Raw genomic sequence first — 25,332 nt, 5'->3', positions numbered from 1 at the left:
GTATATGTCTTTTTAAAATTCATTTCTATTGAACTTTCAACTTCTGGAAGTGGACTTACTGGGTCATAGTATGCGTACGTTCAGCTTTTGTAGATAGGGCCATGATAGAAATGTGTAAACGTGGAATTTCCCACTGCTCTGTGTCCAGGTCCACAGTTCATACTGTCCTTTTTAAAAACTTTAGCTATTCTGGAGTGTGTGTAATACTGTCTCATTGTGTTTTTATTTGCACTTCCTTGATTTCCATTGACCACCTTTTATACACTTATTGAACATTTAAATAGCCTCTATGTTAAATGCTCATTCAAGCTTTTTTTCTTATTTAAAAATTAGCTTATCATTTTCTTACTTATTTGTGGGGATTCATAAAATAGATTAGCTCTTTGTCTATGATATAGATGACAGATTTTTCTATAGTTTTTTTCTGTTGGCTTAAGTATTTCTTATGTCAAAAGTTTTTATTTTTATATGGTTGAATTTCAGGGTTTTTTTTTTTTTTAATGGTTTCTGATTTGTGAGTTTTAGTAAGAAAGGTCTTCCTTTCTCTGAAATTACAGCAACATACATATAAGTGAGTACTTAAAATATGCCAGGCACTCTTCAAGGCTCTGGTGGTCTATTCAAATAAAAGGCAATGTCAAGGCTCTCTTGGAGATTATAATTCTCATGGGGGGGATGTACAATTGAAAGCAAATAAATATCTGGTACTTATGCCAGAGGTAATAAGTACTGTGGACTTCCCTGGTGGCTCATTGGTAAAGAATCTGCCTGCCGAGCAGGAGATGCGGGTTCAGTCCTTGGGTCGGGAAGATCCTCTGGAAGAGGAACTGGCAACCCACTGCAGTATTCTTGTCTGGGAAATCCCAAGGACAGAGGATCCTGTGGGCTGCAACCCATGGAGTTGCAGAGTTGGACATGACTTAGTGACTAAACAGCAGCAGTAATAAGTGCTGTGAAGAAAAATAAGGGGATAAAAAGGAGCAAAGGGTACTGGTTTAGGTTGGTAAGTCAGAGAGGCCTTTTGGGGTGACATTTGAAGAGACTTACTGGATGAAATGAGAAGGAACCTTGAGACTATAGGAGAACAATCTTCTGCAGATTGCCTGTCCCTGCAAATTCACAGGCAAGCCCCGAGTTGGGAGTATTCTGAGTATTCACAGAACAGCACGAAGACACATGGGGCTAGGGTGGAATTTTCCAGAATTGGGCAAGTTGGAATTGTAGCCAGAGGGCAAGTCATGGATTTTGGATTTTTTTATGAGGGGATGTGAAGTCATGGGAAGGTTTGTTTGTTTGTCTGTTTGTTTTAAGAAGCATTGCATGAAGTGATGGTAAATTAAAAGTACTACTCTGGCAGCTGAATGGAGTAGAGACTATAAGAAGGTGTTAGAGCAGAAGCAGGATTGCAAGCCGAGTCAGGAGACTAGGCAAGAGATGATAAGGTAACTGTAACGAATGTGCTGAATATCTTTGTATAGGATTTAGCAGGAAAATGTTAAAACATTATCTGCACATACTCTAATATTCTGTCCTCTGTGTTCTTTACTTCCATTTTTCTACCCTGTTTGTATATATATACATACACACACACACACACATTTAAGGTACAGTTTACAAGGTCCATTTAATATATTTTAGATATAGCACATCAAGATGATGATAATATTTTAAAATTTATTTTCTGTAGCTTTCTTGCATATACCAGCATTTTCTTAGTTCCTTTGGTCTCTAAGGTATAATTAACTAATATATATAGTAACTTTTATGTCTTTTACAGCTATATAATTTTTTCTGGTAAATATAGATAGTTTGAATTAATATTCCAAAAACTCCCACTACTTACATATCTACTACATTTCTTCCTTTCCCCAGTGTTAATAAAATAAGGGTAGGATTCCTCTTCAGTTTTCTCTCTGTATAGAAATCTTGTGAAGTATTCCTACAGTATCTTTGTTACCACGCTGGCTTTTATTGCCCAATTAAGAAAATGCTAGCTAACTCTAATTTTTATACCCTGTGAGATAGTTATTTCCATTATTATCTCCATTTTATAGTGAAAAACTCAAAGAGATTAAGTATTTAATTAGCCCGTGGTCACACTGCCAGTATATAAAGGTCATCCTAGACGACTGAATGTCTTATGCAACAGTAAAGTATAATTGCTTGTTACTTCTGCTAATTTTGATATCTGCAGAAGGAAACATTTCAAGCTTGGGACTTGAATGGATTTTTAAATTTATCAAACAGCAGCTGCTTTTTCAAATAGCTTAGTGGCTATCATGCATCTGTTGATAGGCAGGTTCTCTTATGCCATCTCTTACCACAAATTAACTTGTTTGGGAGCCCAGAAGAAACTGATTATACAATGTGTCTTTTCTGTTAAATTGTCTTTCACTGTTGCCATTTTGTAGGACTCCTGTTACAGAATAAAAATGAGCAGTCACATATCTGTATTTTTTATATTTTTCTTTAGGACCATCTGAATCTGATAATTTTTCTCATAATCTGAGAGGCGTAATCCCTCGAAGTTTTGAATATTTGTTTTCCTTAATTGAACGTGAAAAAGAGAAGGTAAAACTTACTGTAAAAATAAAGGGAATTGCAATATCTACTTTTGAGTAGTTAAGTACTAATAGTTCATGATACATGGAGGGGTATAATTGGTCATCTACACGTGGATAGGCTAGAGTGGTATAAAAAATCCTTCAGTTCTCAAGATAAAATTAAGGATTCTGAGTTTCTAAAGGTTTTTAGTCTATAAATCATGACATCCTTGACCTGACATTAAAAGAAAGTAGAAAGTGGTGCTTCTTAGATGCTCAGATTTTACAAAAGAGAAAGTGTAAAGAAAATCTTAACTGAGGAAAACAGATTCATGAAGCCGTATCACCTGTCTGCACCCAGGCTGACAGTAGTAATGGGCCGTCTTTACCTCCTTTACCCGCTACCATCTGACCATGATCTTGCTTCACGCTTGGTGTGGCTCTGTTGTCCTGGCTATGTGGGCTTCCATTCTGCATCGGCTCCCAGATTGGGCTGTTCTCTTTATTGTGCATCGTTACCTTAGTGAATTCCAGGCTTAAGAGCCGTTAGTGTTCTGTATTCTATTACCTATGTGCCAGGGAGACTGATAAATAACATTGGGTTACCACTTAACTCCTTTGCAGAAACTATCTCTTACCATTGCCTTTAGATAAGCATATTACGTGCCAGTGAAATAGATTTAGTGACAAGCATTTCAGTGGTTAAAAATCCTATAGCAGGGCTTTTTGTTTATTTTTTGTAAGAGGCTTTTAAAATGCCTTATTTTCTATCATTTGAAAAATATAACACTTGATTCAGATACACTTATAAGGAAGTCCAGTATATGACAGGTGAAAATGGAATTGCTATTTTCATCACAAGGAAAAAAAACTTATGTAACTATGTATGGTGATGGATGTTAACTAGACTTATGATCATTTTGCAGTATATACAAATATCAAATCATTATGTTGTATGCCTGAAACTAGCGTAATGCTCTATATCAATTATACCTCAGTTAAGCAAAAAATGGAACTGCCCATTTGTCATGCTCAGGTCCTACTTCCCTGTCTTGGTTCTGAGGTACTGTTGGAAACATGAGGGCTCCTGGGATCACGGATTGATGGTGCTTAAAACTGTTATGATGCGTTGGAACTAGTAACCTATGTTTCTAAACTGACTTTTAAGTATCTTGTGTTGTGTAAAGGATAATATTGTAGGAAATTTATATGTTGTGTAGTGAGTGAAAGATGAGTGCTCATGAAAGGTTGGGATGAACTCATGAAAACAATATCACTAAACCAGGCTTCTCTTTTACAGGCTGGAGCTGGAAAGAGTTTTCTTTGTAAGTGTTCATTTATTGAGATCTACAACGAGCACATCTATGACCTACTGGACTCTGCATCGGCTGGACTGTACATAAGGGAGCATATTAAGAAGGGGGTCTTTGTTGTTGGTGCGGTAGAGCAGGTGGTGACCTCAGCGGCTGAAGCCTATCAGGTACCCTGCTTTGAATGATTTGATCTGTAGACAACTTAGCATGCTATGAAGAGTGCCTTGACCTCAAAAAAAGAAAGAATTGTGTTACTAAAGATATTTTATAAAGCCATAGTCAAGATGTTCATGAGAAGGAAAGAAAAAGAGAGTATGACCATATTTTATAAATTTCCCCTTTGTTAAAATAGACATTTGACCCCTTGATTTTGGGTTAGTTTGGTATTGTTCATTTCATTCATTCACTATCTTCTATCTGTCTGCACCGGGTCTTAGTTGTGGCGTGCAAAATCTAGTTCCCTGACCAAGGATTGAACCTGGGCCCCTTACATTGGGATTGCAAAGTCTTAACCACTGGACCCCCAGGGAAGTCCCACACTTTTTTTAAGCTAATAGTATTTTGAAATTTATCTCATGTTTGAGGATTGCTGTTTCTCTTTGCAGCTGTGTAAATGTCATTATTTATCTAATATTTAATATACAGTATTTGGTGTTATGAAAAGGAAGCATGAATTATTAACCAAAAAACAAAAGATATAAACAATTTCTTTTTATGCCGTTGACGGGTTAATAGGGTTATAACAGCTGTATTCATTGAGTATATGTGCTGAAGCCTATACTAACTTCTTTGTATGCATTATTTCATTTAATTTTTATCTGCTTTTTGAGGTAAGCTACTAATTCCTTTATTTATCCAATACATATGATGACCTTGCCACTCAAAAATGTAGTTCTCAGACTATCAGTGTCACCTGGGAGCTTGTTAGAAATGCAGGATCTCAGCCTCTACTTCACGTCTACTGAATCAGAATCTGAATTTTAATGGGGCTGAGTGGTTAGCGTGCATATTACAGTTGAGACGTTCTGCACTGTGAGGGAGGTACTCATATTCCCATTTTACACATGTGGGACTGAGCCTCGGAAAGGTCACTTGGCCCCAGACCACACAACTGGTAGATAGTGGAGACAAGGGTTGAGCTGGTATTCATCTGATTTTAGAGCCTGCTATCTGAAGCATGTAGCCTGCCTGCCATAGGGAATAGGAAGTGAAAACAAATACTCTGAAGACCAAAAGGACTGACAAAACTTTGGGCTTGAAGGTAATTTTGAGATTTACTTTATCTGACTTCTCATAGTTTTGGTTAAGAAAAGGGTTTAGACAGATTTTACGACTTGCATTAATACAAATGGAGAAATGGCAAAACCCATTCTAGATCCTATGCCTTCTGATTTCCTGCTTGTTCGGTTTCATGACCTAGAGAAGAAACAAAAAAGGAAAGGGAAAGGAAAATTAGCTTGCATCCTTGCGTATGTTCCTCAGTAGACCAGTAGTCTTGCACCACCCTTTACAGATTTCCTGCTGATGTTTGTAGGTGCTGTGAAAACGTGGAAGTTGTGATCGTGTATTTTCCTTTTGCCTAGGTGTTGTCTGGAGGGTGGAGAAACAGACGTGTCGCATCGACATCAATGAATAGAGAATCCTCTAGGTCTCATGCAGTCTTTACAATTACAATAGAATCAATGGAGAAAAGCCATGAAACTGTGAATATACGGACCTCCCTTCTCAATCTGGTGGATTTGGCAGGATCTGAAAGGCAAAAGGACACCCATGCAGAAGGCATGAGATTAAAGGTAAGATTGGAATTATGGTCTTCAATTCAAATTGACTGAGAATTAGAAGTCAACACCAAGCTCAGTATTTTGATGGCTACAAAGCATTAAGAAATTGGTTCTAGTGCTCGCTTCGGCAGCACATATACTAAAATTGGAACGATACAGAGAAGATTAGCATGGCCCCTGCGCAAGGATGACACGCAAATTCGTGAAGCGTTCCATATTAAAAAAAAGAAAAAAAGAAATTGGTTCTGTCCTAAAGGTATGGAAATTTTGTTGTAGTGTAGGGACAGTAAACATACAGGGGATATGACAAGTGTCAGGAGCAAGAGTATTTGAATTCACTGTCACCCAAAAGGGCCGATGGTATGAGTGCTAGCAGGGTTCAGAGGAAGAAGAATATGACATGCCCCTTACTTGGGGGAAGTGTGGGAAAGAAGTTGTTCTTGAGTTAAGGATTAAGGACTTCATTCTCGGCTAAGGCATTACCAGAGGGTCTCAGTAATATGAATTACTAATGTATTGTGGTCTTCCCAGGTGTCTCATGGTTAAAGAATCTGCCTGCAGTGCGGATGTGGGTTCAATCCCTGGGTCAGGGAAGATCCCCTGCAGGAGGGCACAGTAACCCTCTCCAGTATTCTTGCTTGGAGAATTCCGTTGGGTTGAGGAGCCTGGCAGGCTACAGTCCATACAGTCTCAGAGTTGGACACCACTGAAGCGACTGAGCACACATGCATATGTATTGTAACATGTACTGTCAGCAGAATGTGTGGGTTCTCCGTGTTAGGATATGTGGGTGCAGATAGCGAAGTCTCAGAAATGGTAGAGGAGAGTGTGCTGTTTGCCGTGAAAGTGAGGATTTGAGCCTCCTGAGCTCTCAGACAGCTTCAGGCTATCTCACATCTGTGTTTCTATGGTGACATAAGGCAAAGAAAAATAGCATGTGTTCATAATAGGATAAATGCTGGGTCTATTCTAAATGCTTCATATAAAACTATTTAACCTTCCTAAGAATTCTAGGATGTGATACTGTTATCCTTTCTATTTTGAAGAAACAGAAGTAAATTTTCCAGGGGCATGTGATTGAGTTGAGCTGAGATTCAAGCAGTAGTCCAGCTCCATAGACTGTGCTCACAACTGTGCCCCTAAACCACTTTTAAGGATGGTAACAGTGGCAGCTCTGAACTCAGTGCATCTTGCTTAATAATTTCCATTTCTCCTCTCTTTTTTCTATACTCCCATCTCTGCAGACTCAGTTATCAAAAATACGCTGCCTGAAGTAAAAGGTTTAACCCAAACATTTTTCTCCCTAAACTACTCTTAAAGAAATCTTATGTTTACATATAATAAACATAAATTTTAATTTACATCTGATAAATGTAAATTCTAATTTACAGAATTAGAATGAATGTTCTCTTATCTATAACATGTTCATTAAGAGCTTCGTGGGACATGGGAGTGGGACGTTAGTTACCATACCTTTATAATGTAACAAACATTTTAACATAAAAGGCTTGAAAAATATGCTTATAATTTACTACTTTAACGTGTTTTCCTCTGTTCTTGATTTTATCCCTGCCTATAGGTCAGTTGAAAACTATTACAATCATGAGTTGATAACAGTATTTTTTTCCTTCAGTGATTTTTGTGTTTGAATTTGAATAGTATTAGAATTGCAGTGTGTGCCTCAGTAGGAAAAGGTTAGGGGACAGTTGAGGACATCTTTTTGCTGAAAAGTTACTTACCCTTAACTAATGTTGTCCCTGTTTTGCCTTTCCATTCAAACTTACCACCCTGCTAGGTATATTTTAATTCAAAATACTAAAAAGAAATCAATGCACCTCAATTTTTGTTCTTTTTCCCTAACACCGTAGGAAGCAGGTAACATAAACCGATCATTGAGCTGCCTGGGCCAGGTGATTACTGCGCTTGTCGATGTGGGTAATGGAAAACAGAGACATATTTGCTACAGAGACTCCAAACTTACCTTCTTACTCCGGGTAAAGTAGATCACTGGGTTCCTGAGCCCCTTTTTTGGTTATGCTCACTATGACATTCTATTTTTTTATGTTCTTCTGCTTTATGACTTATCACAGGGTATTGAATATAGTTGCCTGTGTTATATAGTAGAATCTTGTTTTTTATCCATCCTATGTATAATAGTTTACATCTGCTAATGCCAAACTCCCAGTCCTTCCCTCCCCCACCTCCCTCCCCTTTGGCAACAGAGAACAAATCTGTTCTCTATGTCTGTGAGTCTGTTTATGTTTCATAGGTAGGTTCGTTTATGCCGTATCTTTTGGTTTCTCCCCTGAAATGTGTACCATTTATATCATTAAACAGGATTCCCTTGGAGGTAATGCCAAAACAGTCATAATTGCAAATGTTCATCCTGGATCTAGGTGTTTTGGTGAAACCCTATCAACGCTTAATTTTGCTCAAAGAGCCAAGCTGATTAAAAATAAGGTAAAATACTGAGTATATTTAAGTAAATTAAAAAAATATTGAAGCTTGCAATATCTCGCTTTTGTAATTGCCCTGAAATTAACATTAGCTTTTATTTATTTCTCTGTTGTGAAAGCCTAACTGTAAGCAAGGTTTCTGTTTTCATCTTTCCTAGCCTTCTGTATAGATCATGTAATTTGAGACCTAGATTAGGTCTTATGGTCATTATTGTTTGGCCTGTTTTTTTCTTAAGGGAAGGGAAAGTTTTTCCTTTGTAATTGGGCTGGAAACTAAATTTATGTTCCTAAACCATGCTAGCAGAGCTGGGTGCTGAGGGTTAGAGGATCCACTATGAAAATAATTTTGATGACCTTGACAAACTTTGTCTTTCAAGTTGTCTGAAACTCCAGGGATTCCTTGTTTTTCTTTCTATACCAGAAGTTTGGGACTTCCCTGGCAGTCCAGTGGTTAAGACTCTGCTTCCACCGCAGGGGATATGGGTTTGATACCTGGTCTGGGAACTGAGATCCCACATGCTGTACAGCATGGCCAAAAAGAGAGAGAGAGAAAAGAAAAAAGTTTATTTGATATTCTTTTATATCAGTGGTCCAAAAAGTTTTCATGTAAAGGGTCTAAGTGATAAATAGTTCCAGCTTCTTGAACTGTGGATTGTATGGTCTCTGCCCCAACTACTCATCTCTGCTTTTTTAGTAAGAAAGCAGCTGTAGATGCTGTGTAAACACATGAGCACGGCTGTGGTCAAGCAGCACTTGGCTAACCCCTGGTGCAGACTGTCAAAAGACCAAGGAGTTCCCCACCTGTTTTGGAGAGGTTGGTTGGAGGTCTCTTTGGTTCTAAACAGAAGAATCAAAATGTATATATTGGCAAATTAATTTCCTCTCTCCTTCAAAGGAGACAGTGGTCATTCTTACCCCACAAAATAGACTCCTGATGATCTCATCATGGTAAAAGCAAAGAGGTTCATGATACCTCTTCCACTGGATAAGTCAGAAGAGTATGGGTCTGGTTATTCATTCATTTTATTGGATTATGATCTCTTTGTGGGATATCTGTAATACAAGGAGGAGAAATCATTAGCATTTCCTGACCCTATCTCTTGGGACTTATTAGAAGTTTTTGGAAAATGGAAAGCTGCAGGGATAATTAAAATTATGACATCACCAATGTGAGATTGTGATGTCATAGTGTATAGGAATGCCTTGTGATGAGGCTGTCCTTAAGAAGCAGAACCAACTGGAAATGACTTCTTAACATATGAAATAAGAAAACTAGGAACCTTATACTAGTCACTATCAATGGTAAGTCCTCTGCTGCAGCTTCCCAGGGGAAAGTGACTCAGATACTGGGGACTTAAGAGTGAATAGTCCTTCCCAGTGGGCAGACCCAGCCTTAAGAGAGGAACATGGGGAGCTTCAGGCTGTCAGAGATTTCCCCCTCACTCTGGAGTATTGGTATTTGATTTGGTTGGTACTCAGCTGTTGGCTTTTTTTAATTATTATTATTTAAAAGTTTTTTTTGGCTCTGCCAAGTCTTAGTTGTGGCATGTGGGATCTAGTTCCCTAATCAGGGATAGAACCCAGGCCCGCTGCATTGGGAGCACTGAGTCTTAGTCACTGGGCCACCAGTGAAGTCCCCATTAGCTCTTGAGTCTTGTTAACACCGTGTGGGTTTTGTGAGACTTTGAACTTCTTAGAAGTCGTCTAATAGAAGACATTTCTTTGAAAGAGCATTTACTGTGATAATAAAACACAACTGGAGTTGTCAAACCACCTCCCCCTTCTATGAGGACTGTTAGGAAGACACAGGGTTGAATTTCTCTGGAGAAGGTGGAGCCAGGGGAGCTCAGGCCAGCCTGCAGTTCCTCACCCCTCTTCAGTGAGCAAAGACAGGGGGAGGTGACACTCAGGGAGGTGTTTGCCCTTCTTCATGGGGTGGGGCTGTCAGTCGCAGGAAGAAGCGGTATTAGGTAAATATACGCTGACCCCAGGAGTGAACCAGGATTCCCTGATAGCTCAGTTGGTAAAGAATCTGCCTGCAATGCAGGAGACCTGGGTTCAATCCCTGGGTTGGGAAGATCCCCGGGAGAAGGGAAAGGCTACCCATTCCAGTATTCTGGCCTAGAGAATTCCATGGACTATATATAGTCCATGGGCTCTCAAAGAGTCATACCCTACTGATTGACTTTCACTTTCACTTCACTTCACTTCAGGAGTGAAGCAGCCCAGCAGGGCCCAGGGCTTGTAAACAGATTAGAGACCTGCTTACTGTTTAGTGGGGCATAGGGAGGGGAGGGAAAGAGTCTGTGGTTCTAGGGTGATGGCACAGGGAAAAGAAGCCTCCCCTCCCCTCCAGCACACCAATTCTGGAAGCCTTCAGACTCTTGGTGAGATGTAAGTGTCAATCTGTTTGGTCTTCATCACTCCAAACCATATAAACAAATATAAACAAAAGACTATATGACTCAAAAAGCATTCTTTTAATGGTTAAAAAAAAAAAAAATTCTTGAACAGGCAGTGGTAAATGAAGACACACAAGGAAACGTGACACAGCTCCAAGCTGAAGTGAAGAGACTCAAAGAACAACTGGCCCAGCTTACCTCAGGGCAGATGCTACCAGAAAGCTTGCACACCGTAGGTAAGATGAGCTCAGTGTCCTTTAAGCTGAACTTAGGTGTGGATGTAGTGTGAGAGCCCTCTGATGACAGGCACAGCACTGTATGGCTCTCTAGATTCCCCACGAGTATCTGTTCCTGTTCATTTCACCTGCATAGAAACCAGACGTGGTTACCACAGGTACTGAATTCACAGTTACCGCAGGTGCTGAGTTCTGTGAGATGTGATGGGAAGGGAGTGTAGAAGTAATTTTGAAAATGCATCCCTGATCTAATAAGTGCTAAAAAAAGAGATACTAGTAAATCCCACACAGATCCACTTCCAGATTCTGTCATTTGTCATCTTTATATGTTTACTGAATTGGATATCGGAGACTTACTTTTCTTTAAAGAATAGCTAATTTGTAGACCGAGTTAATTTGAAATTCATCATGTGGTGATGAGAATCTGATTCTTTTAGAGTAATAGAGAGCAGTCCATCAAAGGCTATTCCAGCTCATTGCTTATTAAGACTTGAGAGATAAAACATTTTTCCTGTTTCCTTTTCTTTTTTGCTGGACCCATTACAGACAAAGATGAGACTAACTACATCAAGTATTTCCGAGAGGCAATGTTATTCTTTAAGAAATCTGAACAGGAAAAGAAGGTATGAAATTTTACTATAAAAGGGATTCAAGATATTTTAGGCTTTCACTGTATGGAACTTTTCTGAGTGAAATAAATGGCAAAAGTCAGTAAAACAAAGGAAGACTGAAACACTTAACTTTGACTTTGCAATTAAATGTGAAGTTAGTGTTTGTTGCTTGGTTTGTGAAAATTTAGGGACGCCCAGTTATTTTTTTATGTCTAATCAAATTTTGAACTTAAGTCTCTGGTAGAAAAAGTTACGCAATTGGAAGATCTCACCCTCAAAAAAGAAAAATTCATTCAGTCGAATAAAATGATTGTGAAATTCCGAGAGGATCAAATAATGCGCCTGGAAAAGCTCCACAAGGAATCCCGGGGAAGTTTTCTGCCTGAGGAACAGGACCGTTTGCTGTCGGAATTGAGGGATGAGATTCAAACTCTGCGAGAACAAGTGAGTACATGACATTCACAGTAACTCTAAATAAAAGAGATTCAGGACAAGTATAAATCAGTCACCAGACTGGTCAGCAGATTCTTGTAATGCAAGAGAAAGTGTTTTAAATGAATTGAACTGACAGTATCATTACAGAATTTAAACACCCCCCACCCCACCGCATGCGTGCGCACACACACACACCCTATTTTTCTAAAATAGTAAAACCTGAAGGGAAAAGGGAGGAAGTTGTGATGTTGCTGCCATGGCGCTCAGCCCCGGCAGGCCAGGTACAGTTCCTTCCAGGGGGTGGTTGGGGTTATCAGAGTCAGTTTGCAGTTGAGCTCATCGAAGTTTTGTTGTTTTTCCTTTTCCCTGGGAGGATGAATAGCTGACATCAGGCACATCATTAAGAAACAAAGATAATCTCTTATCACAGTATACATTTTTCAAGAGGTTTTTATGCATTTTCAAACCAGTACAGATATTTTGGCTTTTATTCCTTTTTGTGCACAAAAGACAGCTGACCATATACACTTTTCTGTGCCTCGCCCTTTTCATTTAGTATATCTTGAGAGGCATTCCCCTGTAGTCAGTAGAGAATTTTCTTATTATTTTCAGTGTGTTAACTGAAGCAGTCTCCTTTGCATGAAGAGTCTGCCACAGGGTACACCCTGTATGCTTATCATCGAAGGTGCCTGGGTGAGTTTCAAGAATAGATGGAGAAGTTTCAAATTTTCAGACCCAAACGTAGACTGGAGAGTTGTAGGATATGCACATGTTCAGTCTGATCGTAAAAACTGAGGTGCTCTCTAGTGCCTGTGGTGGCCACGGTGTTTTCTGCTGGTTTTCAGGAAAACTTGTTCTCTAAAATGGTCACGTTTGTAAATATATGTCTCTAATTCTTCCATGTCACAGATAGAGCACCACCCCAGAGTGGCAAAATATGCTATGGAAAATCATTCCCTCAGGGAGGAGAACAGAAGACTGAGACTGTTAGAGCCTGTGAAAAGAGCCCACGAAATGGATGCCCAGACCATTGCAATCCTGGAAAAAGCCTTCTTCGAAGTATCTGAAACAGAGAAAAATGACAAAAGTAAGGCATGATTGTTGTAAACATGTCTTCTAGGCGCAGGAAGATTGTTTATAAGGACCTTGATATGGCGTTGCCCTGAGGGTTTTCACTTTAGCCTCCAGACTTGGTGTGCAAATTTCCTATATACATACTTATTCTTCATGTAGGTGAATACATACCTATGAGCAAGGGAATACCCGTATATCTCTTTCTTGCAGATCTTGATACTTTACATTTTTATTAAATGGAATTTTCCTGTGTAAGTGGAATTTTCCTGTGTTAAATATTTGAAAAGTGCTTAACTAATGACAGTCTGAATGACTGTAGAGCTGAGATGTTTATCCCCCTGGTGAACAACTATGTGGTGTGAGAGATTGGTCAGAGTGGTCAGACTCATGGTCCAGCCAGCTCAGTTTTTGGTCCTGATGTCTTATTTGCAGGTCATCTTGCCACTGTCTGTTCTGTTAATTATATAGTAGTTCTTTAAGTTTACTGTTACTCTCTGAAAAGTGGTTTAGTTAGTACTAATCTAACTTATAGGCTTGGCAGCTATTAGTGTTAACGCTATGGGATTTGGTGACTGTCCGTATTTGCTCCATTCTTTGACTATTTTCATGGCCTTTTATCATACTCTTGTTTCGGTCCTTGTTTCTTTTTAGGTTGAAATGAATATAATTGAAATGAAGATACTGCAATGATAAATGTTTTTTAAATTTCCTTTTCCAAGCCTTTTTCCATTCTGTTATGAATTAACAAAAGAATAAAAATTCTTGGAGTATGGCTTGTAGAGAGACCATGATTTTAGATGCAAAGTTAAAATCAGGTTTTTTTTGTATTATATAACCTACAGTGCTGTATATTTCGTTGGCCATTTTGGCCTCAGTAGTACCTTAACTTACTATCTTCCAAAAATACTAATGGTAATTTCTGGACCTCACTATCTTCTAAACATCATTCTCTGAACAATTTTTATGTGGTATTTTCCCATACTGAAACTCAGTGGCACTCTTCAACAAATTCAGTCATCTAAGGAATTCCTAAAAATTAGTATTTTCTATCTGGTAGATGATACCAAGTTCTTTGAACTGGCTGCCTTTGCTGTTTATCTCCTTTGCTAAAAATTCATTGACTGTTGACACTAACTCATGCAAAATTCAACTGGTGATACTTCTCTATCCAGCAGTGTGGGTGTTATACTTCAGTCATTATTTGTTCCTTTCTCTTAATGGAAAAAGTGTTGCTTTAAATATGCCCCTTCATCCTGTTGCTTCACAACTTCGCAAAAACAACTTTTAATACTCTTCAACACACTCTGTTGTGTCTTATGTCTCCTCTTGAGTTACAGGCTCTTGTATTTTAGGCTTCGTTTTCCAATGATTTCTCATTTTTCCTCCTTATGCTTCAAAATTTATACTTGGCAGAGAACTTAGAAATTGTATTCTGTGATTTTCTGTCTTTCAAAGACCAGATTGTGTCCTTATTATCAGGTCAGCAAGGATTCTCCCCTAAAGCTCTGAAAGAGCCGTGTTCGTTAGCAAACACTGAGAAGTTAAAAGCACAACTCCTACAAGTTCACACAGAGCTGAATAATTCAAAGCAAGAGTATGAAGAATTCAAAGAACTAACTAGGTAAAGTATAAATACACATTCATACTTACTGTTTCAATATCCTTTAACGTTGGTTTGTCTAGTGTTTAGCATGGTTAGGATTTTAGTTGAGCATTTACCTTTAATATTCTAATGTAGCTGCTAACTTGTTTTGACATGAAGCAAAAGGGCTTGCATCTTGCTCTTTTCTTTTTCTTCACTCATTTTTTAAAAACTGAGGTACAATTGACCTCAAATTTTAGTCTTTTATAGTATATTTATTAAACTAGATGATACAAATCTTTTGAGGGATATACCTATTGAGATGAGTATCTGTTAAACTTATTTGTGAATTTTTTATCTGATCATAAAATTTAAATCATTGCTGTTATGAATTATGTTGGTATTTTTAGAAATTACAGTTTTGTTAGTATTCTTGATATACTGTTTAAAAGAAAACGGATAAACCACCTTCATGTTATATGTAACTAAGATTAATCCTGTTCTAAAAGATAAAGAAACATTTGTTTTAAAAATAATATATCACATGGAATTATTGTTGAATTATTTGGGCTTTTGAGTTGGAGCATACCATTTGCTAGTTGAATACTTTAAACAGTCATCAATCTCTGAACTGTAACCTCACCCAATTGGAAAATGAGGGTAATAATCTGCCAGAGTCTCTGATTAAAGGGATGATTATAAAGTTATGTGAGAGTATGAACTACTCTACAAATGTATGACATTACTTATTACCTGAAATACTCCATTTTATCTTATCTATTAGAAAAAGGCAGGTGGAATTAGAATCAGAGATTCAGTCCTTACAAAAAGCGAACCTTAATCTTGAAAACCTTTTGGAAGCAACAAAAGTCTGCAAGCGGCAAGAAGTTTCTCAACTGACTAAAATTCATGCTGAAACACTGAAGGTAGGTAATCTGAAGCTTAAACTGGTGGTGTCTAATTTTTCTTTTTTAATATTTATTTGTTTGCTGTGCTAGGCGTTAGCTGCAGCGTTCAAACCCTTAGTTGCGGCGTGTGGGATCTAGTTCCCCAAGCAGGGAATGAGCCTAGGCCCCTTGCATTGAGAGGGCTGAGCTTTAGCCACTGGACTACCAGGGATGTCCCTGCTATTTTATTTTTAAGTGGCATGACCTCTGGGTTTACCTTTTTTAAAAATCAACCTTACTTTCCTCACTAATTTGAACTTTCCATATATAAATTGTTCTATTTCTGGGCTTTGTATTTTCTTCCAGTGTTCTGACTGTTCACATGATAATGATGCATTGCTTTAATGACCATACCCTTTTATTTTTATATTGACCAGGGAAGTCTTCCTAAATTGTTCTTTTTAATAGTGACTTATTGCACATTTATTTTTTTGTATGAAGTTTTTGTATTGACTTACCAAGTTTTATTTTTAAAAACTTATGACAGTTTTGCCTGAGACTGCTTTGAATTGATAAATTTGTTTCCACATGGGCCTTTCTTCTGTGCTGGCTCTCAAGGATACTTTTTCTTTTCTCTTGATGAATAGAATTGTAATTTTATCCTCTATTCACACACTTACTAAATAAGTTATTCTTTTCATGTGTGCTAATGTTTTCCTAATAATTTTTTGCTGCAGATCATAACAACACCAACCAAGACTTACCAACTTTGGTCTCGACCACTACCGAAGTTTAGCCCTGAACTGGAGAGCTTTGGCTGTGCGCAAACCCAGAATTCTAGCAACTTGGATAATGATATCTTAAATGAGCCAGTGCCTCCTGAGATGAGTGAGCAAGCTTTTGAAGCCATTTCCGAAGAGCTGAGAATGGTACAGGTAATGCTCAGTTTTAGAAAGAAATAGACTTTCACTTCAATAAATTTTCTTTATCATTTTAACTCTTGGTAATAATCTGCAGTGTTTGAACCTGTTTAGTATCAAAATCATATCTTTTTAAGGATGTAAGGTCCTTGGGTTAGAAATCAACCTACTCTTGCTCTTTTAATCCACCTGGCAGTCTTGTCTGCCATGGTGGACTGACTGTAGTTACGCGCTCCCCGTTACTTTGGAATATTTTTCGGGGCTTTTGGGCCCGCCGGGATGTTGTCCCAGCCCGCCGACACCTCAGCTGCGGTAACCTGCCCCTGGAGGAGCTGTTTGCACGCGGCGGACCTCTGCGGACCTTCCTTGAGCGCCAGGTAGGCTCTGAAGCCCAGTTACAGGTCAGGCGGCCTGAGCTGGTGGCGGCGGCCAGACTTCTGAGCGACAAGGAGCAGGAGCTGCAGGAGACCCAGCACCTGCTGCATGGCTGCATGTTGTCCGTCAGATAGAGGAAAGAGGAGGTATATTTTGTAAGATGAAAATGAGGACTTAAGGAAACTTGCCGAAAATGAAATAACTTCATGTGAAAAAGAAATAGCTCAATTAAAGCAACAGATTATCTTACTTTTGGTTCCCTCAGAAGAAACAGATAAAAATGATTTGATCCTGGAGGTAACTGCAGGAGTTGGGGGTCAGGAGGCAATGTTGTTTACCTCAGAGATATTTGATATGTATCAGCAGTATGCTGCATTTAAAAGATGGCACTTTGAAACCCTGGAATATTTTCCAAGTGAAATAGGTGGCCTTAGACATGCGTCCGCCAGCATTGGGGGTTCAGAAGCCTAGAAGCACATGAAGTTTGAAGGAGGTGTGCACAGAGTCCAGAGAGTGCCCAGGACAGAGAAGCAAGGCCGCATCCACACCAGCACCATGACTGTAGCCATCTTACCCCAGCCCACCGAGATTAACCTGGTGATTAATCCTAAGGATTTGAGGATTGATGCTAAGTGAGCCAGTGGAGCTGGGGGGCAGCATGTGAACACCACGGACAGTGCTGTCCGGATCGTTCATCTCCCAACGGGTATTGTTTCCGAATGCCAACAAGAAAGATCTCAACTGAAAAATAAAGAGATGGCTATGAAAAAGTTACGTGCAAAACTGTACAGCCTGCAGCTAGAAGAAGAAACAAGTAAACGATACAATGCTAGGAAGATTCAGATTGGCACAAAAGGAAGGTCAGAGAAAATAAGAACATATAATTTTCCACAGAACCGGGTCACAGATCACAGAACAAACAAGTCACTTCATGATCTTGAAACTTTTATGCAAGGAGAGTACCTACTGGATGAACTTGTACAGTCATTGAAGGACTATGCTAATTATGAATCTTTAGTAGAAATTATTTCCAAAAAAGTTTAAGTTGATTTGTTACTAAAGATTTGTATAGATTCTGAAAATTCTGTTATAGCAAATCAGGTTGTGTATATACAGTGTTCTCTTGAACCACATGAGTTAACACAGTTGAGAGTAACATTTTTAATAAATAGCTAATTTATATAAAAAAAAAAAAAAATCCACCTGGCAGCATTTAGCAAGTCACTTTCTGCTCTCCTTGGGGTTTGGTTCTCTTGCGTATAAAAAGACCAGTTTGCCTCTAGCTTCTAGTTCCAGAACTGATTTATAAGACGGACTGTTACATATGCTAAAGAAGATGAAATAGTTGGAAAGAATCTTATGATAGTTCAAATTTTAGACAGCTTTCTGTATATTTGAAATAATGCATGAAGTTTGTTTACCTCAAAATTCAGTGATTTATTTTTTGTACAAGTTTTTCTACTGTCTAGTAAAACTTGAAGCTACATCACCGCAAGTTCTGAAAGTTTACCTTTCACAGACGTGGAGGCCTTTCTGGTGAGGTCACTCAATATAGGCCTGAGGAAGCATCAAAGAAGTCTTAAGATGGCTCTGATTTATTTATTTTTTTTAAGATGGCTCTGATTTAGTCGTTGATTTTAGTTTAATCGCTTCTTTCCTTTGTGCTTCAAATTACCGACTTTGACAGGCCACGAGTATAATTCTGAACCATGAGAAATCATCAGTATAGTCTGTTTTTTGGCTCCATACTGGCTTTTGATACCTTTGTCCATATGAGGTTTTGCGTTGTGTATTTTTTAATGCAGGAGAAATGGTGGAATGTTTGAGATGTTCATTAAAAGTATTTTTGACCCCTGAAGTTCTTGTATTGCAGGAACAAATGAGTGCCCTTCAAGTCAGGTTGGATGAAGAAGAGCATAAAAATGTAAAGCTTCAGCAGCAGATTGACAAACTGGAACATCATTCTACTCAGATGCAGGAGGTGAGATTGCAAGCATGACCTCAGAAAATGTCTGAACCTCAAAGTAAGAACCTGTCAGGAAGGAAGTGACCTAGGAAGCTTGGGTCACAATCTATTTGAGTTGTATTCCCTTACTTTGTTATTTCAGCGACTCCTCTGATAAGGAGACACACACCCTTAGTCTGAATTTAAAACTGCATTTGAAAAACAGAAACAAAGTGATTTATTTGTTGTGTGTTTTAGCTTATCAGTATTCCTCTTCCAGTAAATTGGTCTCTTTCCCAAAGCTTTTCTCATCAGAAAGAACTGATTGGACCAAACAGCAGCTGGAGCATCTCTCTCAGTTGAATGTCCTTGAAAAGCAGCTTCAAGACACACAGACCAAGAATGACTGTGAGTCTGAACACTGGGAGCTTCCTAATCTAAATGCTGTAATTCAGTAACTTTTTACTGATATGGCTTAGTGGTGTGTCTGTGTTTTCAGTTGGTTGGTCATGTTTGTTTTAAATTGGACTAGATGAGTAATAGTTATATAAAGGGTCATTTTCTCCAAGACTGCTCTCAAAACAATGATACAACTGTTTGCTTGAAGTTTTAAGACCACTTTGAAAATGCAGTGTCTTAAATGCATATGATGAATGTTTTAAGAATTTTAGTAATGACAAAAAAAGCATAAATTATAAATTTGTATATATTTGTAGATATGGGAATGTCATTTAATTCCCAGTTTTTCCAGTTTATGTCTCCTTTTATCAAAGTGTTTACAGTAGTTTACTAAGACAAAAAAGAAAGCCGTTCTCTTTTGTTTGATCTATTAAAAAGTTGCCCAGTTTTAAAATCTCTTGCGTTTTTTCTTATATTAAGAATTTTGATGCACATTCTACAGGAGAAATGTAGAAAAATCAAATGACCTACATGTGAGGGTCAGATACTAACTTTTTTTGGGGTAGGAATATATCAAAATTCGGGCTTTCCTGGTAGCTCAGTGGTAAAGAGTCCACCTGCCAATGCAGGTGATGCAGGTTCGCTCCCTGGGTCAGGAAGATCCCCTGGAGAAGGAAATGGCAACCCACTGCAGTATTCTTGCCTGGAGAATTCCATGGACAGAGGAGCCTGGCCGTCTACAGTCCACGGGGTCGCAAAAGAGTCGCAACTAAAACAACAACATACCAAAGTCCATGGGTGAGGGAGAGGAAGAAAATAGAAACCTCAGTGTTCCTGGATACCTCCCACTCAGTAGTTCAACATTTTTACACTCAAAATGGTCTCTTCAGCTTGTTTTTGCTGATGTGTGAAGGGTACCTATCAAATTTATTTGCCTATTGTGTAAAAACGCATGTGACAAAAAGCCTGTTAAGATTTATTTTGTTTCTTTGTTTTAGATTTGAAAAGTGAGGTACATGACCTGCGAGTCGTTCTTCATTCTGCAGACAAGGAGCTCTCTTCGGTGAAACTGGAGTACAGTTTATTCAGAGAGACTCAGGAGAAAGAACTCAACAGCCTTTCCGAAAGACACATGCAGGTCCAGCTTCAACTGGATCATGTCAGGTAGGGTTGTTCTCTTCTGCTCTCAAGCTGCCTGATTGGCTTGTCACCTAGGACTACTTAAAGCACAAGTGCTGTTTACCCAACTCAGGCTAGTTTAAAAGAGTCAGGGGTAATTTATTGGGACTTCCCTGGCTGTCCAGTGGTTAGGACTCTGCTTTCATTGCCGAGGGCCCAGGATTGACACCTGGTCAGGGAACTAAGACCCAGCAATCTGTTCCAGGTGGGGCCCAGCATGTGGGGCCACAGGGGGGAAAAATGGTAATTTATTGATACTGGGAAGCCCCAGAGGTGATTTTGGTTTCAGGGACAGACTAGATTGAGTCTCAAACAATATTGTCAGTATGCACTCCCTTCTCTTCCCACCACCCCTGCCAAGCTTATCTTCCTCTCTTCCTCCCTGCTTCGGTACTCTGTTTCCCTCTGTGTATTGTCCTCATTCTCTTCTGCTGTTGAGAACCTTCCTCTTTTTGACAGGAAACAGACTGCCTCAGACAGCTCCATCTTCTGTCTTCTGGTGTAACAATCCCTGCAAAGAAATAGTGTCTCCCAATTGCCATATATCAATCCCAGAGAAAATTGCGGTTACTCTTGCTGGAGTCACCTGCTTACTTTTGGACCAGTCATTTACCAAGGGTTGGCCCAACCTGGGTGATGTGCCTGTTCCCTCTCTAGAGGGAAGGGTGTGCTCTTCCTGGACAGTACAAGGCAGACCAGATCAGTAGTAGTCCCTGTTGTCAGCCGGAATGCCAGAGGCTGGCTAGTTAGTCAAGTGCTGGTCATCTTGAAACAAAGTAATCTTAAAGATGTAAACTGCTTGTTTCCACTGTTTTTTTTTTCTTACTAATTTCAGCCTTTTGTAAAATATAACTTAAAGCTATCCTATGGTTTTGATGCTACTTCCTGAGTATGCCAATAATTTAATAGTGGACATTTTGATCATGATACTCTGAGTGTGATATGAGCATGACTCCTCACTCTAGAAAGGCTACTAATAGACAACCTTGAATTGAATTTTTATAGACTTTGCAAAAACTAAACTTTGTAATGCTTGAGTGGTTTCTGAATATACAATAAGGAATTAAAAATAGAGGACAGAAACTTGAGGCCTGCAGGCCAAATCATCCATAGACATGTTTTTGTTGGACCTGACCAGTGTGGTCTGTTTTTTTAATTTCTTTCTTTCTTTTTTTTTAAATTTTTTTGTCACGCTGCATGGCATGTGGGATCTTAGTTTCCCAACCAAGGATTGCAGCTCGGAGTCCAAACCACTGGGCCACCAGGAAAGTTCCCCAGTGTGACTTAAAAAAAAATAAAATAATAACATTTTAAAAATTGAGATCTTTCCTATAAATATCCAAAAATCCAACAAGGGGGTGGCTCTGGGCCCACTTTCTTGCCTGGCAGCCATCCTTTAGTGCAGGGGGACCCTGTGCTGAGTTAGTGCAACCTCCGCCCCCTGCACCATCCGCCAGCACCAAGGCTGGTGATCAGTGGCCATTTATCAACACTGGTGCACTGTTCCTTTTTCTTAGACCTGGCATTGTTTTGAACATCTAAATCACAAAATCTTTTCTTGGCTCTGTCGTCAGTGAATTTTGTGTGATCTTTTTGCACTCAATGTGTTGTCCATTGAGTATGTCACTTACTGAGCTGCGTAAACACCATCATGGCTCTCACAGGTTGTTGAGACCTCAGAGTGAAACAGCACAACTGCCATATATTTCTTGAATTATTTTATCTGTTTTATGTATACAATTTGTGTCATAAACACATATGTTCCCCTTCCCTACCATGTATGGTCTTTAGCAGTTTATAATTTGCTGCTTCTGCTCTGCTTGGAGTTCATGGAACCAGATAGTTCCAGGTCTGTTAGCCTTCTGTATACAAGCTGGGATATCTGTTTTGAGTGGTCCAGAGATCAGTTCATTGTTTACCAGTTCTTGGATGAACTCTTGATGTTTGAGCATGTCACAGTATGTTGTGAAGCAGAATAAGAGGGTGAAAACCTAAAAAGTAGTAAATAATAATCTTGTGACTTAAGAAAATAGTTCTATCCTGAAGGAATTTATTCTCTTGCTCAGGACCAAGCCATATTTGCCATCTTGAAAAGTCTTCCTGGAGTTGGAGAATATGTGCTGAGTGAATCGAGTTGAGCTAGCAACAAAATTAAGTCAGTGGCCAGTCTTTGGCTTACAAAGGGGTTAGGTCTGGACCTCCCTAAATGAGTCTCATCACCTGAAATTACCAATCAATTAAGCGTATCTGGTTGACTCCATGGGAGAAAGAATGAGGAAATAGGTGGCTGCAGGCTGACACACTCACCCTGTCTTCTCCATCCCCCTCACACTAATGTTTGTACATCATGACCATTTCACACAAGTCTGTGAGAAGCTTTATTATCAGTCAGGCTTCTGTAAGTTGGGAATGGTCTATAAATGGGATCAGTGAACTGCAGATAAATCTGGCGAGCAGAACTACATTTAACATCTCTATTTACATTTGTAAAAATGTTTTCCTGATAAAGATTAGAAAATGAAAAGCTGCTTGAGAGCAAAACCTGCCTACAGGATTCCTATGACAACTTACAAGAAGTAATGAAGTTTGAAACTGACCAACTTTCAAAAAGCCTCCAAAACTGCAAAAAAGAAAATGAAACTCTGAAATCTGATCTGAATGTAAGTTAAGAAAGGTACTGGTTATTGATGAATTTGTGCTGGATGTGTGACTATTTGACCTCTTCCTGACTTGTTTAATAGCCCATTGTGGCTACCACCTGGAAGGTATTCCGTGTGTTTGTTGACTACCCGTTAAAATCTAATATAACATTGTCTTTTAGAATTTGATGGAGCTTTTTGAGGCAGAAAAAGAACGCAATAACAAATTATTATTACAATTTGAAGAAGATAAAGAAAACAGTTCTAAGTGAGTGCTATTTATCTTTCCCATGGTTGACTAGAATATCATTTACTACTACATTCTTTATCTTGTGGGGCCTTTTTTTTTTTATTGCTATAGCCTGTTAGGTTTTTTTTTTTTTTTTTTAATTTCAAAATGAATATCAGATTCTTTGGTATAAATAGCTATGTAGAGAAACTTAATTTTTCAAAACATTTAATAACTATCTACAGTGTTTTTTGAATGAATAGCAATTGGTGGTGATCAGAACTCAGGACCTTCTGTAAATAAATCATGGTATTTATTATTGGAAGATGGGAACTGGTTTATTTCTACTATAAACCAGTAGAAATGATTTCTGCTCTTTTCTACTATTCTTTCTCTCTCTGTTCCTTTATTCTTCTGGTCCTTAACATGAATGCCGTTGTCTTTCTTCCCTCTCTCAGAATCCTTCTCCTTGGTGATCTCTCTCAGTCTCTTCGTTTCAGCCAACAGTAGGATAATTACTCTAGTAAGAAGAATTTGTGTTAGTTTATTCAGCAGATACTTATAAAGTTCTTGTGAGACAGATTCTTTTCTAGTTCCTGGTATACAGTAGTGACTTTTATCTATTTGGGAAAGACAGTTAACATTTAGTCTTTCATTCAGATGCTTAGTGATAGCCAGCAAGCCAGGAACTATTCTAGTAAATGCCAGGACATTTAGAGATAAGACAATGAACAAAATATCCCCACCCTTAGGAGGTTTAAATGAGAGATAGGTGATAAATAAATGCTTCATGTTATGTTAGGGAGTCCTAAGTACTCTGGAGAAAAATAAACTATCCTGGCACAAACTGGGTCCTCGTTAAATAACTACTGAAGAAACTAGTTCAAATTTCTGATCCTAGTGGAATGCAATTCCTAATACTGTGTAGGAAGTTCAGTTGCATTGAGTGTCTTTTTCCTGAATGGACTCAGTTCCTGTTTCCATTGAATGAGTCATGACTAAAAGATAATTCTTCTTTTCCAGAGAAATCTTAGAAGTACTTGAAGCTGTACGTCAGGAGAAACAGAAAGAGAAGGCCAAGTGTGAGCAGCAGGTGAATGTCCTCTACTCTTAACTATGAAATTTGAAGTTTGTAAATTTTATTCCTGATATCTAAATAAGTTTGTTATAAAAGCTGTTCCAGGTTTCAGATATTGAATATTGGTAATAAAAAGATAGAGTTGGTTGTATTATTTTCAGCTCTTGTTTTTCTAACCCCCAGATGGCTGTAATATTAATTTGTTGGTGGTTTCCTGATGGAGACCACAAAATCATTGTCTTTTGGCTCAACTTTTTGTTTTCAAATATTACACCTTAGTGTACACTGTTTAATACAAAAAGCAAATTTCAACTCCTTTTTTTTTGTTTTTTTAATATATATGCATGGTTAACTTGATGTAATTTAATTCTCTTTCTAAAAATATTAATTTCCCCCCATAGATGGCAAAAGTACAGAAACTAGAAGAGAGTTTGTGTGCTACTGAAAAACTAATCAGTTCTCTGGAGAAGTCTAGAGACGCTGACAAGGTAGGTAGAGGTTGAGGCTGTAGCCCCCTGTGCATTCCTTATAAATGCTCCCTTCACAATGTGGTTTCCTGCTCCCAAGGGCAGCCAGCATTTCTGTATGTATTTAGGCTGTGCTCATCTTCCAAAGTTCCTGGAGAATGAGGTCTTTTAAGTAACTTTCCTCGTAACTTGAAGTGCCAACTGTTAAGTCACAACTGCAGTGTTTCTAAAACACATCCCTACCCCTTTTAACTAAGATGCCATTAATGCAACCTCTTACCATTGATTGTCAGTCCCCTGATATGAATACTCAAATCCCTGGTGTTGGCTTTAACTAGAATATGTATGCCTGAACATATAATTAGATATATACATTCCTTTTATGTCTAACTCTTATTCATTCATAAAACCAATACAAATGATGACAATGTTAGAAAAGCATTAAAATATAAATTGATAATATCATGTGATGATATGAATAATGTAATGTGATGCATGATATTCTAAAATAAAAGTGACTTCTGTTGTCCTTTGGAAAGGTAAACTATTTATCATTAAAGAATGATCTCTTTGCTTTCACTCGGTATGAAGATACCTTTCTGTCCTTGTCAGGAAGTTGTAACTGACCTCATGAGCCAGATCCAGGAGCTAAGAACCTCAGTCTCTGAGAAAACAGAAACCATAGACACCCTGAGACAAGAACTGGAGGACATCAACGTAAGTTCTTTCATCAACAAGATATTAAAATTGAGCACAAGACACAGTTCACAGACTCAAAAGG

At 38.6% G+C, this 25,332-nt stretch overlaps 1 protein-coding gene, 1 non-coding gene and 1 pseudogene across 5 annotated transcripts in view; all 3 read left to right on the top strand.

Annotated features, from left to right (window-relative positions):
• The window catches only part of KIF15 (kinesin family member 15), a 55,011-nt gene that overhangs the window by 15,381 nt on the left and 14,298 nt on the right, over nt 1–25,332 (top strand). For 2 of the 3 annotated variants that reach the window (XM_043442905.1, XM_043442907.1), the window contains exons 6-25: nt 2,474–2,571; nt 3,844–4,023; nt 5,440–5,649; nt 7,506–7,631; nt 7,975–8,097; nt 10,608–10,731; nt 11,278–11,354; nt 11,577–11,786; nt 12,687–12,864; nt 14,307–14,472; nt 15,218–15,359; nt 16,058–16,255; nt 18,489–18,596; nt 18,863–18,968; nt 19,958–20,123; nt 22,648–22,798; nt 22,960–23,045; nt 24,030–24,099; nt 24,486–24,572; nt 25,164–25,268. In XM_043442905.1, the coding sequence (XP_043298840.1) occupies nt 2,474–2,571; nt 3,844–4,023; nt 5,440–5,649; nt 7,506–7,631; nt 7,975–8,097; nt 10,608–10,731; nt 11,278–11,354; nt 11,577–11,786; nt 12,687–12,864; nt 14,307–14,472; nt 15,218–15,359; nt 16,058–16,255; nt 18,489–18,596; nt 18,863–18,968; nt 19,958–20,123; nt 22,648–22,798; nt 22,960–23,045; nt 24,030–24,099; nt 24,486–24,572; nt 25,164–25,268 (2,711 nt within the window). The remainder of the gene's footprint in view (nt 1–2,473; nt 2,572–3,843; nt 4,024–5,439; nt 5,650–7,505; nt 7,632–7,974; nt 8,098–10,607; nt 10,732–11,277; nt 11,355–11,576; nt 11,787–12,686; nt 12,865–14,306; nt 14,473–15,217; nt 15,360–16,057; nt 16,256–18,488; nt 18,597–18,862; nt 18,969–19,957; nt 20,124–22,647; nt 22,799–22,959; nt 23,046–24,029; nt 24,100–24,485; nt 24,573–25,163; nt 25,269–25,332) is intronic. The other variant, XM_043442906.1, reaches the window with a different exon arrangement.
• On the top strand, nt 5,753–5,859 carry LOC122425267. Its single transcript, XR_006264802.1, has one exon. It is a non-coding gene; the product is annotated as a U6 spliceosomal RNA (small nuclear RNA).
• Nucleotides 16,411–17,813, top strand: LOC122424750 (annotated as a pseudogene). Its single transcript, XR_006264518.1, has 2 exons — nt 16,411–16,726; nt 16,776–17,813. The product of XR_006264518.1 is annotated as a peptide chain release factor 1-like, mitochondrial (transcript).

Source organism: Cervus canadensis, chromosome 22, assembly GCF_019320065.1.
Source record: "Cervus canadensis isolate Bull #8, Minnesota chromosome 22, ASM1932006v1, whole genome shotgun sequence".
In the NCBI taxonomy this organism is placed as follows: domain Eukaryota; kingdom Metazoa; phylum Chordata; class Mammalia; order Artiodactyla; family Cervidae; genus Cervus; species Cervus canadensis.
The sequence above is the reverse complement of the archived record's forward strand: the minus strand, read 5'-3'. Positions and strand labels throughout refer to the sequence as shown.